The sequence below is a fragment of the Octopus bimaculoides genome, chromosome 3, assembly GCF_046866305.1.
Source record: "Octopus bimaculoides isolate indiv1 chromosome 3, ASM4686630v1, whole genome shotgun sequence".
In the NCBI taxonomy this organism is placed as follows: Eukaryota; Metazoa; Mollusca; class Cephalopoda; order Octopoda; family Octopodidae; genus Octopus; species Octopus bimaculoides.
The window spans coordinates 25,670,443-25,688,175 of NC_142930.1; the positions used below are offsets into that span (position 1 = coordinate 25,670,443).

Sequence of the window (17,733 nt, forward strand, 5' to 3'; positions counted from 1 at the left end):
TTGGCAAGATTTTCCACGAAAGAATATGCGTCATCTGATCACTAACATGCCTAATAGGGTCCTTGCATTGAAAAATGCAAAAGACATGTCTACTAAATATTAAATATTCACATTATAACAATTGATAAATAATTTGAATGTATAATTTCAGATTTAAAGAAATTTTGATGATTATAAGGGTGTCTGTTTACTTGTCGTGTGTGAGTGTGTGTGTATATATATATATATATATATGTATGTCTTTGTGCTTGTCCACCACCACCACTTGACAACTTGTGTTGGTTTGTTTATGCCCCTGTAACCTAGCAGTTTGGTAAAAAAAAAAAAAAGGACCAATAGAATAAGTACCAGACGTTAAAAAAATAAGTAGTGGGGTTGATTTATTCGACTAAGCACAAGATGGTGTCCCAGCATGGATGCAGTCCAATGACTGAAACAAGTAAATGTTAAAGGAAAAACATAAGTCTCAAACACACCAATCTGTCAAATTTGCCTGATGCCAGTAGACAACACATCAAGACAGTAAAAAGTTTGTATACCACGGACCATATACAAATCACTGAAGTTGAACATTAAAGGTTGTCTTCCACAAGAGCTTACCATCACAACACAGCTTTTGTTTTTAACAGGTTCATTGGTACTACAAACAGAAATAAAGTAAATGAAGTATATAAAGATGATGGCTGATTAGTTGAAAGTCTAATTAATGTAGGCAAGAAGTTCATTGTAAAAGCAAGAAGCAACATGTTTCACTACGATTTGTTTTATCAAACTGGCTATCAATACCCAGTATGAAAATGCAAAGGCTATGATTCCCTGAATGTTTACTGTTTTGTAATAAAATAATAATTTCAATATTCTAAATATAAAATTGAAAAATATCAATAAAACAAGTATGAATTTGAACTGTTGGATTTTTTTAATTTGTTGTTTTTTTTTCCTATTATCACAGTGTCTTCTTTTATATATTTCATTAAAAAAAATATTTGCAAAGAAAAAAATCTGTTGAGCAGCCTCACTTTACAAGAAATACCCAAAGCTTGAATAGTGATTCATATACAGCATTTAACAGAAATAATGGTGGTTAACCAGGTTTTAGTGATGCAAAATGTTTGTTACATCTTAACTGGGTTGTGAATTCGGCCAAAAAGTTGCTAATAGGAGAGTCTCGCTCTGACCTCTTTCCATCAGTAATGACAACCAGAGAAATACGAAATTCCACAAGAGTAATAAAATATGTACTGTGAGCATTCTGAAAATAAAATAAATTATAAATGTCATCATTTACATATAACAGAATTGAATTAATATTTTGGTTGCTATTTTGTATCAAACATATAAGCAATACATGCCAGTGTTAACCTCATGGCAGAGTTTGAAACAGAGTTCATTCCTAGTTAAGTGCACCTCACTTCTTGTATTTATAATATGCAGACAGTCAGTATCTGAGAGAAGAATCGATTCTGTCAGATTGACTTGTCATTAAAAAAATTTTTTAAACATTTGATAGTGTCACAACAATTTATTATGTGTTTTGGAACATTTTCATGAAATGTTAAACACAATTATAATGAACTAAAACTATTTTCTTACAATCTGACATTACAAAAATATTTATGTCTTGTGAAGTCACAACTGAGAGAATTCAATAGTGAGTCAGCCTACTGGATTGTGTATCAGTAATTCATGTTCCTTTGAGTTCACTAGAGTCTAAGACACTAACATTTACTGGTCCTCTACATATGCTTTATAAGTAGGTTATCCTCAAGAAACTTGGTTAAAACTGTAAATGAACTGTACATTGATATTTCTTTCTTAGTGGGTCCAGAGTGGTGACGAAAGGATTGGTGGGGTAGCAACATGAATATACATTTCTTAGCCTGTTCAATGTAACCAATTCAGAGAGGAGGTAGAGTAAAACAAGCCCCAGTAAATGACTAGTACTTTATCAACACCGTAGGGACAGAAGGCAAAGGTGGGATGTGAAGTCAGGGAACAGAGAGCGGCAACAAATACTGTTATTCTATCTAACACAATCAACTGCCAATCTGCTACCTTGTTGACGGCTGAAATCCTTCCACATGTACAAATTAGAGAGGCAGCAGATGAATGATCCATTTATTGATGTATTTGATTAACATTTTTCTTTTATTTACTAAAATCAGATTTAACTGTTGGGAAATAAACTGAACTACAGATATATTCATAAGTTCAAATCTTGTACAAGTATTCTGAAGTGTCAGAGAGTATAACTATTTGTTTCATGAAACAGTGAAGAAGTTTCCATTGGTCATGGCTTGAATGCTAGCTGAATGCTTAAGTTTGTCAGAAAACTATTTTTTGCAGCATGCCATATAAAAAGCACCTGTTCCACATAAATGTGCCTGTGCTGGTGCCACATAAAAAGCACTCATCACATTCTGTAAAGTGGTTGGTATTAGGAAGGGGCATCCAGTCGTAGAAACTACATCGAATCAGACTGGAACATGGTGCAGCTTTCCTGCTTGCCAGCTCTGGTCAAACTATCAAACCCATGCCAGCATCAAAAATGGACGTTAAAGGATGATGATGTATTGAGAGGATTCTTTAGACTTGCTGAGGACATTACACAACAACTTCTCCAGTGCTGATGCAACAATAAAATGCACACAAAGCACACTGTAAAGTGGTTGGTATTTAGAAGGGCATTCAATCAGAGAAACCATACTAAAATAGGCATCTGAGTAAGTTGTAGTCTTCTGACCTCTCTAGAACAGTAACTCCATACAAGAACTAACACAAACCATATCAAACCTTCCAATGCAAGCATGCAAAATAGATCTGAAATGATGATCTTTTGTGGATACTGTCAAAAAACAAGACTGCATGAAAAAAAACTCAAAAATAAATGCAGAGAAATTGGAACTGCTGTATTCTAGTCCACCTAGCCTATCTCAACTGGCTGTGGAGAGAGTACAACATACCCAGACTGTCATATGGAACCCCTATACATTTCATCAGTACATGTTAGAGTGTGAATCCAATGGTGTGAGCTTGGGTCTTGATTAACCTATGCAGTAGCTAAATTGGCCACCTACTTCCCTAATAGCTACCCTGTGTGATCTGCACACACTGCATATGTCTGGCATAACTGAAACAACATTCTTAGGTCACATTTAGCCATTACTTTGAAAAGCTGCATGCTATAGGACTGCTCAACCAGAATTGATCAAGAGTTTCAGAACTACTTACTTTAGTATACATATCTAACAAAATAGATTCTATTCCTATTTCATCACTGAGTAATCAAAAAGGTACCCAGACTAATTAAAAAAAAAAATCAATCAATGTGTGTGAGTGTAGTTTCTTAAGCCTTTTGTGACCCTCTTTCTAATGAAATATGGTTTCAAGTAATTTTGAAAATAACAAGTGTGTTTAGGTATTCAATAAAATAACTTTTTTATGTATTGATGTATTAATTGGTGTTTTGAACATAGCCTAACAAAAAGTTCTTACACAAAACTACGAGAGAAGGATTTAAATTAAATATGAATACAAGTGATTTCATATAAAAAAATCAGAGGTGGCCTTGGGTGGATTGGTATGAAAAAGGTTAATGAAAGTAGGATTGTGATAAAAAGAATTAAATACAATAAAAATGTTATGCTTACTTTGTCATAAAACCAGATCACTTTTTCTTGTGATCCTTGATCATGGGACTTCTTTCTGTTGATTATCATCAAAATATTTGGCCAGTGCTTATGAACATTGCGATCCTAAATGAAAAACAAATCGAATTGTTGTTATTACAAATAATAAATGTGAGTACCATCAGAGAAGTGAAAGGACACCATTTGAAAACACCTTAAATATTGTGTATAAAGTTAAGCCAGCTATCCACAAGCAACATTCATGAGTAGATTAGAAGTCTGCAATTCAAGTTAATGAAACACTTGTCAATTACACAGTGCTTCCACCTCTTTCAAAAGTGAGTTTACTCAATTATCTTTATACAGCTGGTTAGTATAATACTGGTGACTTGACTGAACTTTTTAACAACTAACTCTTTAGCTGATGCAACTATTGACTCAACCAGCTGCATCTTTCACCTGTAATATACTGAGAAGACAGGAGTAATTGATCATACACTTTCTCCTATACAATTTATTTTTATCTGTAGTAAAAAGATCCCCCCCACCTCCCAAATGAAATAATATTCCATGCAGATATAATTCTATGTTTGCAAATATAAATGTTACCAAATCAATGTAATATTGATTTCTCATATACAGACACTAAATCTTAGATTTACAGATAAGATGTATTGTTACAGTAGTGCCTTTCTCAAAGCATTAAAGATCTCAATGGAGTAAAACAGCAGCAAATAAAATTTTAAGTTTGTGGATGTCACTTGTCACCATATCAGTATAATACTGATTTCATTTAACTAACACTATGCAAATTACTTTCAGTGAACAAGATTTAGGTTGACTGAACTGACCTCAGTATGTGACACTATTGACATGTGAGGAATGAAAAACTGCAGCAGAATTTGAACTGAAAACATAGACATTCAAGGCTAACTTGTGATTATGAATCCTACAACAACACAGGTTTGATGGTGCACCACTGAAGTATACCTTCATTTAATGTACCAATGGATAGTCACCTCTCCAAGCAATCAATACAAGAGAAGTTGAAAATAAACACAACAAACTAAAGACACAGTTCTAAATTTTACAGAGATGGTGAGTTGTTCCTTTTCTTTAGTATTAGTTTGTAGGTAGATCAGTTGAGCCAATTTAGAATGACATTTCTTGACCAAACATAGCAAAGACCAGGTGACAAAATACAAATCCATCAAGCTCATCCACCCTTCAGCCCTACTCATTTTGGCAGTCTGCCTCCCCATCTTTCCCACACAATCTTGCAAACTGATTTGAAGAATCACCTTATGCCTTTTGAGGCCACCATTACCTATCTCTTCCCCTACTAGATGCAAGTAGTCAAGCAGATCTTCTACAAGAACCTGCACTGTGCCCCCTTCTCATAGTTCAATCTCCTCATCCCTAGTATGAAGCTGACCTCTTCTCACAGGGTTCATAGTTCTGCAAAGCTGCATGGCAACCACAATAGTACAGGTGGCACAAAAAAGCACCCAGTCCATACTGTAAGGTGGTTGGAATTTGGAAGAATATCCATAGAAACCATTCCTAAATAAGAAATTGGAGCACAATGCAATTATTGGACACATCAGATCCTGTCAAATCATCCAACCCATGCCAGCATGGAACACAGACATTAAATGACAATGATTAATATTAATATTGATAGAATGACAATCAGAGATATGTATTAAAATAATTTTATAAAAATACATTTAAAATAACAAATAAATACAAACTTACTGCAGGGTATTTGAAGATTGAAGGGAAAGAGTTGATGCCTTGAGGTTTAGGTAAACTCCTACTGGGGTGAAAATAACCATTGTTTGTATAACAGTGATTTAAACCATTTGTGTCGGCAACTATGAGAAATACAAAAATGTCTGCTTTCTTCTCAAAATTAGTGATTCTGTGAACAAAGAATGAGAATTACTACTCACTCTGAGAACTGTTAAAATAATGAATAATACAGTCGAAGACAAAGATGGTTTGTTTTATCACACAAAAAAAAGGCTATATATATATTATCAGCAATACTATATCTTCATTTTAGAAACACTATCTATTCCACTAAATCCAAGCACACACATGTACAGTAAAATAGCTGCTGAGAAACAAGACAGGTTAAATTCTGTTCTAGATCAACATATATCTCCATGTGACTTTCTAATTATTAAAATTGTTATATGCATTAAACAAGCCTATCTCTGTTTTAATTATTTACTGCTACACCAGGTGAAGCAAACCTTTGTAAAGAAGAAAATAACAAACTTTCAGGAAAGGCTGAAGTACAGCCTATCTGGGTGCAAGCATATATATATATATATATATATATATATATGATTAAGAAGTTATTTTGCAACAATGTGGTATTTGTTTGATCCCACTATGCTGCACCTTAAGCAAATGTGAAATTTGATCCATGGAATCTTACAGAAACCTGTTGTATGTCTATGTGAAAGATGCACATTTCAGTCAGAAAACTGATGAAAAGCTGGTGCATCAAATAATACCTTTGTAGTAACGCTGTGCGCATGCGTAGTCTCACGCATGCGTGGAATTCAACAACCAAGCGTTCCCGCTTCTATTCTGTCTCTTTCTTGCTGGCCAGCGATTGAGCATGGACGTGTTTAGCTGTCTCTCTCCATCTTTCGGACTTACGCTCGACAGCTCGCTTACATCTACATACCAACGTCCCAACAACCATGCTCACACACACAGAAGCTGTAACAACAAACAAGAGCTAAAGATGTATATATTTACCACCTGAATAAATGTTGTTAGTGTTGATAGTCTGGAGTTCAGCGTTCCGTTTATATTTTTAATTTTATATAGGAAAGTCAGGTATACATCTAATGATGTATAACCTACTTTCCTATACCTTGTAGTATTTATCCTGCTCAAGTTGCAAAGACTCTCTTTCCATTCTTATCATCAGAAATACAATAAATTATTTGACGCATTGAAAACCTATAACCAATGATGGTATGGTTCACAAGATAATCTGAAAACTAATTTATCTGAATTTGAGATAAGATCTAAATATAGATTATAATTCAGGATGAACAGGGCTATCATATCCAGGGTACGCAAACTGTAGGTTCAAGTAGAGCTAACTAGGACTACATAACATACTCACAGCAGTTATATATCTCAAGGCTGTCATATATCAGTATTTAATCAGTTCTATTAAAATGTTAAGAATAAAAATTCTTAATAACTGTTAGAATGTGACAGGTTATTAAATTAACAGACGAACATTTTAAAATTCAAATATCAAATCAGAAGCAGTGATCACAAAGTAGGGTAGATAACTCTGTTTACCGCCGAATACGCACAGCTAAAATCTTAAAAGAAACTTTTCCTATATTGCAGAGAAATTGATATGGGCTGTATTGAATTACAAAAGTTTAAAATTACGAAACCATTTAACTCCTGTAAGGATGGGGAAAAAACTATATCATTGTGTTCATAGGAATTGTGAAAGATTATATAAAACCAACTTCAATAAAATTTAAATGTATATATTTACAAATAATTCTTAATAATGGTAAATGGTTACACAAGGATGGTCGTATTCCCAGTAGATTTGAGAAAATTTTCATTAAAAAGTACAGGGGAGATAACTTTCTAATTGCAAAACAAACAAATGAAATGCTTTATTACCGTGTGTAATAATCTTCCGGAAGTTTAGAACAAAGATTCCTCATTTCTAAAGGTGAATTAGCATTCTTGTTAATGATTTCGTAGAAGTAAATACTAAACTGAAAGAACGAATATATAATTATTGAGTTAAATGTTAAAATAAACAATTGCAGCGTGGAAGGTGTTTATAAGCCACTTAAAAAACACAAAAATCGTTAGATTCACTTCAAGATTTAAATTTAATTTGTCAAAATATTTTCGTTGCTTTGAGACCGTGACCTGTTCACTGACAAAATTCCATGCTTAGAATAACAACAGATCACTCACAAATAGGGTGACTCTACATTAAAAGTTGAGTCATCCTGATCTTTACAATAATTACTGAGATATACATTCGTCATAAAACGTAGCGACCAACGGAAAATACAATATAAGTTCCTATGGCATGCTCTCGATCTATTTATAGCTATTTAATGACACTTTCACGACTGATAGTGTTCAATAGAATGTGAACATTGCAGTAGTCAGTTTTTTTTCTGTTTGGTTGCACTTTTTGAAGTTTTATTATTAAGTGATTTTCAAATGTATTGATGTAGTTTTTCATGCTGAATCTCAGGGCTTAATTCACTTGTTCACTTGTTTTAAAACGTTACATAGATTTAAAGTTTGATCATTTTTACCCAGTCAGAAAACAGGATTTTGGAAGCTGTCATTTTGTACATTTTAATATCAAACTGTAAACAAATGAAATATTGGTGGAATTCTGTTTTGTGCTTGCATATAACCCCTCATAAATTTTTTGTGAATTTGTATTCTATGCACAGGAATTCGTGATTTTGCAAAAAAAAAAAAAGTTTGGTGCATGATTTAAGGCCTACTTAGCTGTTATTTTTAGCACATCTCACAACCACTTCATACCTCATGTTTTAAGCATTTCATAAGCGAAGAATGACCATGGGGCTTGACAAGGCAGCAACAGAGGAGTAAGTAGCTGGTTAACAGTTTGGCTTATTACTATGGAAAGGCACCTATATGTCTATGGCTTTTGATTTAATTACCCAAAATTTGCAAACTTTGAATGCTATTAACTCTTTATTTATTGATTTATGGCAAAAATGAATTTCATGTCAATAATTACAATACAAAAATTTCGTCGATACACCAAATATAAAATCAATTGGAACAAAACTGAAGAAATTGAAAAGTGGCAGCCAAAAAGAAAAGATCCCAACTATCTTCTGTCTCTCTCCTAAAATCAATATTATATTTGCCTGTCTGTTGATGGATATTTCTGAACATGTAAAGGCAAGCACTGTATTATTATAGTGTGAAGATGTTTGTTCCTTTAATGTCATAAGAGATAAATATTTATACATTCCACAAGTTATTGTGATGATAAACTTAGCTGAGATGGTTGTCATCTCACTCAAAATGCTTAACCAATTCTGTCATCCACTACACTTCAATAATAATAAACAATGATTTCTGATATAAGATAAAACCCAGAATTTGAAGACAGAGGGTACAGTTCATTTTACTGACTGTACTTGACTGGTTCTTATTTCATCAAGCTCACTCCTCGTGTGATGTAACAAAATTCCAAAAGACAATATAAACAAAATTCTGTTAATTCTGCCATTTACTATCCATAAGTAACAATGATTTTTAACATAGGTACAAGGCTTCAAATATAGGGAATTGGCATGCTGTGCAGAGGCACATAAAAAGCAACCACTACACTCTTGTGGTTGGCGTTAGGAAGGGCATCCAGCTGTAGAAACTTTGCTAGATCAGGTTGGAGCCTGGTACAGCCTCCTGGCTTACCAGCCCTCAGTCAAACCATCCAACATGGAAAGCAGATGTTAAATGATGATGATGATATTATATTAACCTAGTATATGACTGGATTTCTATTTTAACAACTCTGAAAGGATGAAAACAAAGTTGACCTTGGGAGGATTTGAATTGAAAACATTAATACCTCAAGGCATTATGTTCAGTGCTCTACTGAGTCTGCTCATCAACTATCCTCCACCTTGAAGTAGTAGTAATAATAATAATAATTCTTTTCAATTTTGGCACAAGGTCATCAATTTTCAGATAATTGGTTAGTCAATTACATCAACCCTAGGTAGTTATTTTATCAACCCCAAAAGGAATGAAAAGTAAGTTGACGTTGGCAGCATTTGAATTCAGAATGCAAAGCCAGAAGAAATGCTGCTAAGTACTTTTGTCCAGTTTGTATACTTCATAATAATAAAAATCCTTTCTGCTCTAGGCACACGGCCTGAAATTTTAGGGGAGGGGGAGGAGCAGTTGATTGCATTGACCCAGTGCACAACTGGTACTTAATTTATCAACCTTGAAAGGATGAAAGGCAAAGCTGACCTCAGTAGAATTTAAACTTAGAATGTGAAGACAGATGAAATACCGCAAAGCATTTTGCCCAGCATGCTAACAATTCTGCCAGGTCAATAATCCATTCTACTATAGGCACAAGACCTATTGGAGGGGAGGAGACTAGTTGATTTTATCGACCCCAGTGTTTCACTGGTAAATTTAATAACCCCAAAAGGATGAAAGGCAAAGTCAGCCTCAGTAGAATTTGAACTCAGAGCATAAAGACAGACGAATTGTCCAGCGTGTTAACGATTCTGCCAGCTCACAAGCCATAGTAGTAATAATAACCCTTTTACTCTCAACAGTCACATGAAGCTTTGTGCCATCAGGTAGGATTGTTACGTTTGGAATTACTTTGACACTTAGCTCTATTTGTTTGGATCAACAAATCCATTCCTTGGCTCAACCAATTTTGTTTCTGTAGTCTTCGTATCCGCAAAATACTGGTATTCTGTTCTATGTTGAAGAGGACCACTGCCACCAACCAGCAAATGTTGATTTCAGGGATCATGTTTATCATTTTTATTTGAAAGACCTTTCAGCTAAACTAAAAGTGGGTGAGTATCAGTTTGTCATTCATTAGTGAGGTTGTCGAGTGCTTTTTGGTCTCATCCTCTGTGGCGAATCTCACCTCTACAGCTCAATATTTCTTTCCCCCATTTTTACTAAACCAACTTGTAAGAAAAGTGAGCTGGCTTATTTAGTAAACAGGCCAGCAAAAATTCAAATACTAAATTTTAAAACAACAAATTTCAAACAAAACTTATGAGCCATGAACAAGTGTCCTCGTTTTCCAAACATTAATAATAATAATAATAATAATAACAACAACTCACTTTGGACAGGAGTAAATTCTTGTATTTAAGGAGCCATGTGAAAAGAGTTAAACAAGAATTCTGTCGGCTCGAAGTAACACTGAATGCTGATCGTTTTGTCTGAAATGAAATAAAATATATTGTAAATAATAATGATGACTCTACAGTATTGTTTGATGTATTAGCTTTTGGAAAATTTTTACTTTTTTAATCCATTTTCCATAATAGTTTAAATTTATTTTCAATACTGGACCATTTTCTTATGAATCAAGCATATTCTTGAAGTAACTATAAAACAAGTGGCTATGAAATCAGAATTTGTGGTAAAGGATTGAAAACTGTTTTCAGGAAGCAAATTTATGTACTTTTTCCTAAGACAGGGCAATGGCTACATAACCGTAAGCTGAAGACCTGCCCAACCCAATCCAACATGAAGTTTTAGTTGGATGGAAAAGCACAACATACTAATGATAGGGGTGATAGTGATCATGATGCTTGTGATGCAGAAAAAGTTCCAGAAAATACTCAGAGGATGATAACTTAGCTTTGTAGCAGTATCATTGAAATATCTAAAATGATGAAGCTACTACTTGATCACTCAATCTACTAGAAATAGCAGCTAAATCTTCCTATTATCACACCCTATTATCTTCTATAAAGACGGGACAAAATAGATAATATAGTCCTATGTAACTGTGAAAAGAGAGGATGGTCATGGTTGGAATGTTTTTTGATCATGGATGGAATGTTTTTGATCAAGGCTGGAATGTTTTAAGGCTAAACAACAAGAATGCATTGGAATTAGACTCAGCGCTGCAAAAGTAACTCAATTTTGCAGCAGTATTGCATACAACATACCACTTTGTGTTGTCAATTACATGAGATGGTCTTGGCCATGGAAATATTTCAGCTTCCACAAAAATTTATAATAAACTCTAAAGGAAACAGTAAAATCCAAGGAAATTGTAACTTTCTCAGTTCATATACACTGACAGTTGACCTCTCTTTTCATGCCACTGTGATATGTATAATTCCCAGTCACACACTGGAATCAATTCAATTACAATCCCTCCCTTACAAATCTGTGATTTTCTGCTAATATAAGAAATCAATATATAACAATGTAGTGAACAGAAAAATTTCAATCAATTCAAATTTCACCTGAAATGAAGAGAAATATCATAAGCATTAATGAAAATTATAACCAAGAAAGTTAAGGGGCACAACTCTGAAATCCAAATTGATTAAAAACTGATGGGGACATGCAGTCAGAAGTGAGGAAATGAGACTGATCTTTGTTAAGTAGAGTGACACCTTGAACACACTTCAGTCTCATCTGACCTCCCTAGCAAAGCACAGTTTTATGTGTACTTACCAAAGTTTTAAAAAGACAAAGACTAGAGATTCTGAGTGTAAAACAATCATTAAGTAATTTAAAGTGGAAATTTTTGCAAGGATGTATCCTGCATGGAGAATATATAGTTAACTGGAGAGCCAACATATTCAAATGTAGTGAGTTAAAACAATTAGACAAGATGGAAAAATAGCATATTTTTGGTGTTGAATCAGTCAGTTGGTCACATTTATGAATTCAAGGAATGTGCTAAGGAGCTGTTAATCCAATGTAAATAACTATAGCTTATTGTTTAGTACCTATACAACTTTTGAAATAAATAAATAGCTGTACTGAATAAGTAAAAAGCCAAAACAAAATATACAGTCCATAATCAATATGAAATTTTTCATGTTTATTGGAAAATAAGTTATCACAATATTGTGTTTGTGTGTATGATTAAATGATTGAGAGTGTGTGTGTGTGTGAGTGAGTGAGAGAGAGAAACAGGGAAAGAACTAGTGTGTATATATGTGCATGTTGAAAATGCAAACATGTTACAGAACATTCAAATTTACAAAACCAAATAAAAATCCTTGAAAACAGCATTAGTTCATATAGCTTAAAAGCCGCACTCCATGCAGACTTTTAAGCTAGCTTCTGAAGAGAGCTAAATAGCCTGACTATAATATGTCTATAATGACTATGTGCCCTGGTGGTGTTTGATCAGAGGTTAAGGACGGATGAGAATTAATTCTGTAATGCAATCATTCTATTGTTCCAGTCCCAAGTTGAATTCCAACTGTTGGCCAATTTTTCCCAATGTTCTTATCTCGATGAAAAATTAACGAAATGAATGTCATTTATCTCCCCCTTAATCTCTGACATCATCTGACAAACAGCAACTAAGATGGTGTGAATCAGCCAAGCTTTGCCGGCAAAAAATAGCAACCCAAAAGCTTTTAAATCAGATCCCAATGATGGATGTTCAATGGAGAGCAAATTTTCAATCCCAGGATCATCTCCATTATAAAAAAAGTATATGTCTATGTAGAGCAAGTGTAGACTGAGACAGACAGAATTTTGCACTTATTATTATAGATGTTTTGCTGTGAAACAGTGAAATAATTCCCTGAACATAACTGTCTTCAGGTCCAAGGATTCATAGGGCCAGTTACCCACTTTCCATGGAGTATAAGTGAGCAAGATCACAACATTCTCTCTGAATGGGATGCTAGTCTGTCACAGGGTTAGTCGTTTACAGGTGAGTGGACTGGAGTAACATAAAATGAAGTGTTTGGCTCAAGAATACAACATACTTCCCAGATTAAATATCTGAATTACAATCTTATGATTGTGAGCACAACACCCCAACAACCAGGCAACATGCTTTCACTGTTTTGCTGCATGTTATATAATAAACTTGCTAATTTCTCCATACATTAGAATATAGAATGAATAAAATTTAATACATTTTTAAGCCCTAGGGAATTAAAATTGGGACTTTGAAAATGAATTACATTACACAGTATATAAACTCAATAAAAATGAATTTCCATCACAACATGTTTTGACAACATACAAAACTACTTTCTATTTTTAAAAAGAATATTCAGATGAGAAAATAGAGGATAGAAAAAGAGAAAGAAAATTCCAGTAGAAAAAGAACATAAAATAATAGCAAGATACTCAATAAATTAAAAACATAACTGACAAATGAAAAAAAGCATTCTGCCATCAAATATCAGTTGAGTATTTATAAACTACCTATGATATTTTAAAAGACATCTCTACTAGAAACATGCGTGAACTAGTACAGCATGCAGTATTAAAAATGTTTCAAAATCTCTGCATATTTTTGATTCATTATAATTACAGACAATACCTGATGTTTTTAAAGAATAACATACACAAACACATATTTATCAAGTAATTTGTGATTTCAGACAATATTTTCAAAAAGTAGATCCAAAACTCTTATGGAATTAATAACTTATCTTCCAAAGCTTCTAACTCGTCCTTTGTGAAACCTTATCAAGAATATTAGTTTGAATGGCACCTTACATGATAACAGTAAAAGTACAATAATATTCAAAATTCTTTTAGAAGATATTCAAAAACCAATGACTGCTGGTTAAAATCACTTGTGGCAGTACTATCACAACTAAGTGTATCAATGGCTTCAGTACCCCTACAGACAATTTGAAATCTCATCAATTTTTTAAATCTGGTAGCAAGTTCCACCACATGGCTATAATTTGCAATACTGTGTTTCCAGCATACAAATCAAATTTTTCAAACCAAAATTTTCAATGAGAAAAAGTAGGTTGACTTATATCCATATGACTTTGAAGTACCAAAAATTCCATGTTAAATGCATCAGGATTTGGAAAGATAGTGATGATGTTTGAATATTTACACTACATGTTTACACTATATACTAAGTCAACTTGTATACCAGAAAATATGGTATTGAATTAACAAGGGTGTTTCTATGTGGTCATTCAGCCTACTAGAAATAGTAACCAAACTACACTCAATTCACACTCTACTGTCTCAAAAAATGGTAAGGATACATTGGATAGTGTAATGATACATGTCTTTAAAAGGACATGAAAGTTATGTCTGGAATAGTTTTAATCATAGATCTACTTAGTCAAGTCTGAGCTGAGGTTCAACAACAAGATTCTGATAATAGTAGTATTTTTCTTTCAGTATGTGTCTAAAATATTCCCTATAGAACATTTGCATGCTATACCATTCCCTGAAACTATTTTATCTATTACTGCCCTTCCGAGAGGCAGTGCTGTCTACTTGGGGAAGCACTGGTTTATATCAATAAATAAAACTTAAAAAGTGACAAATAGCTGGCCCTATCAAATACATAGAATTTCTGCATGTAATATGTTCATGCTAAACACTTTATAGAGTTTACAGAGTGCCATTTTCATGACAGGCACATATAATTTGTGAGACAAAGAAAAAGATCCCCTCAACTGAGTGGGACTGTGGTAGAGAGGGAGGTGGCTTTATGCCAGGTGTTGAGAAGCTAAACTATGACAGACAGACACAGGGGTCTGGTTATAGAGGAGATATATGGCTACCTCACATTATATGAAGGTGGGTAGGAGCAGCTGAAAAAAGACAGATGATAATGGTGATGAGATGTCAAAGTATTTTCAAGATACAAGAAAACAAGTATAAGAGAGACTACAGACAAAAAATTGGGAAGGGTAGGAGGATAAGTTCATTGGAGTGTGAGAGGAAAGTAACAGAATGTTTGAGATGGGGATAGAGGTGAATGTAGTGAAGAGTGGAAGTGCGCTGAATGGTTGATCAGTATGTAGGAAATGAAGGGGAAAGAAATAGGAATAGCTAGGAAAGGAGGAGGTGATAAGTAGCAGTACAGGAAGGGTAGAAATGAGTAAATAGATCAGAAAATAGGGAGATGATGTGGAGGGTGGTAGGAGAGACAGACAGACAGATGTACAGTGACAGAGATGGATGACAGAGGTACAAAGGGATGTCTACAGTGAATCAGTGACAAAGTTGGGGGAGGTTATCAACAGCTGATATGAGAGTGTGCTGAGAATGATAGCAGATACAAGAGGGTATTAAAGATGAGGCATAGCAGTCCTAAGATGCAATTCAGAGGAGAGGGAGAGATAACTGAAGGCTTGGAAAAGTGTTATTAGTAGATAATAAAGTGGAAAGGGGTGATACTGGGAATAAGGGATGGATTTTAGAAGGAAATAGTGCCAGGGAGAAGGGGAGGCAACTTGCAGCACAAGTGAGGATTAAGTATGTGCATACTCTGCTCATATAATTATAGCAGCTGAATAATGAATACAGATGAGTAGAGGTATGGGTGTTAGAAAGAGGAGGGGGTTGGGAAGGCTTGACAGGGATAGACAGGGTGCCCAGTGAGTGTATAAACATAATGCTTTTAGAGCTTCACTTTTGTCAAGATGAACAGGTCTTCTTGGGTATAACAAATCATCAATCATTTCAATCTATTGTCATTTCCTCCAAGAGGCTCAACATTTTGAGATCAGCCATTTATATACTTCTTTTAATAACAATTTTAATTCATACATGTGCATAATTATATATATATATATATATATATATATATATATATATATATATATATATATATCAGTTTTGACAAATCCATTTTCAACTTTTCTTCAACACATTTTAAAAAACTGGATGAAGTCAAGAAGGACCAATAATATACAACAATGGTAGCAACGACAGTGGTGGTAGGTGATGGTGACAGCCACAACAATAACAGCAAAAACAACACATTTAATAAACTAATTCCTATTCACTGCGTATTAATATAAATCAATGTCTTACTATTTCAGCATTCCTAATATTAATGATGTTAAATATACAGCTGTATTTTATTCAGTTAAAAATAAAGACAATGTAAAAACTAAAATAAAGGCATACTCTAGTGCAATCTGAAAAAAGGTATTTCCTACATTATTTGTTTTATCACAGGAAGAGAAGAGGAATTTGCACATTATAGCATTTTTTTACACAGATTATTAGAGATTACATGGAACATTAGTATTCCTCTCTCTCTCTCTCATCATTGTTTATATATACGATTACAACATCAAAATAATTAGAAAACATAAAGGAAAGAACTGAGCCACATACAATAACAAGCTACAAGTACAATAGATATAGTTTCAGGCTACTAATAGTGCTTATATTAATAATATAGTGGTGTGAAGATGCTGAAATCATTGTAATGTAAACCATAGAGAGATGCAGCTCTTCACATGAGAAGAGTACTTTAAAAATATTTTCTGTTATGTTTTGTATAGAGAAGTGTGGTATAAATCACAACATCCAGAAATTTTTTTTAAACTTATCAGTAAGAAACGAACTTAACATCAAAGACTCTCAAACTGTACATTCTGTTAAATAAGTTTGAAATGTTTGACTCTTGACTTACACGCTTGGGTATCTAACCCCATTAAAATGGATTGCACACACACATATATAATTGATCATCAATTTTACATAGATTTCTATGCAAACAAACAAAACTATCCCATTTTCTTACAATAATATTCATACATTCTTTCTTCCTCTCACCTATATCCCTCTCTCTCTCTCCCTTTCTGCCTTTGTCTTGCTCCCCCTCCATTTACATATCTATCTGTACCGAAACACAAAGGAAACATGTGCATACTGAGTTTCATCCTTACACATCAAGAATTCAAATCAAATGACCTCAATCATTGTGCCGAGCCAGAATAATATAGCAGTGAATATAAATTCAACAGTGAATTATCTGACCCCAAAATTAAAATATTTAAATATAAAAGGTAAAAATTATTAAAAATAATAATTTATACCAGTGGCTAGCACGTGTAAGAAAATGACAGTAGACATAAATATTTTTACAATATATATGAGTGTATAAAATTTATACATGGTCTTCTTACATGCTAAAAAGGGCAGTCAAATTCCCAATCCACGAAAGAACATTCTTATTTAGAGCACTTTGATTATATATCCCAGCGATTCTACTGAAGATCCACAGATGGTTAATTCATCAATTGATTGATTAATTAATTGATTTATTTAATCGTTAATGGTGAAACTTCGGAGTACAGAATTAACTGGTATTTTAATTCTTTCAAATTGTCCTGCTCGCTCACAATCAAAGTGCTCTAAATAAGAATGTTCTTTCATGGTTTGGAAATTTGACTGGTTTGGAAATCCATAAATTTTGCAAATCATATTTGTAATATCTTATAGATGGGAAATACAGCAATTAAAACATGAGGTTTGTGAAAATGTACATAGCAATGAATTAAAGGATTTATGAATTTCCATCCAAAAGTTCTTGTTATCATTATATATATATATA

At 33.6% G+C, this 17,733-nt stretch overlaps 1 protein-coding gene across 9 annotated transcripts in view; it reads right to left on the bottom strand.

Annotated features, from left to right (window-relative positions):
* Nucleotides 1–354: 354 nt before the first annotated feature.
* LOC106878288 (KICSTOR subunit 2) overlaps nt 355–17,733 on the bottom strand; it is a 56,382-nt gene continuing 39,003 nt past the window's right edge. For 7 of the 9 annotated variants that reach the window (XM_052966601.2, XM_014927467.3, XM_089348693.1 and 4 more), the window contains 5 exons: nt 10,526–10,624; nt 7,311–7,408; nt 5,388–5,553; nt 3,651–3,755; nt 897–1,252 (listed from right to left, as the gene is read on the bottom strand). In XM_052966601.2, coding sequence (XP_052822561.1) covers nt 1,085–1,252; nt 3,651–3,755; nt 5,388–5,553; nt 7,311–7,408; nt 10,526–10,624 — 636 coding nt within the window. In that variant the 3' untranslated portion in view covers nt 897–1,084. Of the gene's footprint in view, nt 641–896; nt 1,253–3,650; nt 3,756–5,387; nt 5,554–7,310; nt 7,409–10,525; nt 10,625–17,733 lie in introns of those variants that run through there. The other 2 variants (XM_089348695.1, XM_089348694.1) reach the window with 2 other exon arrangements.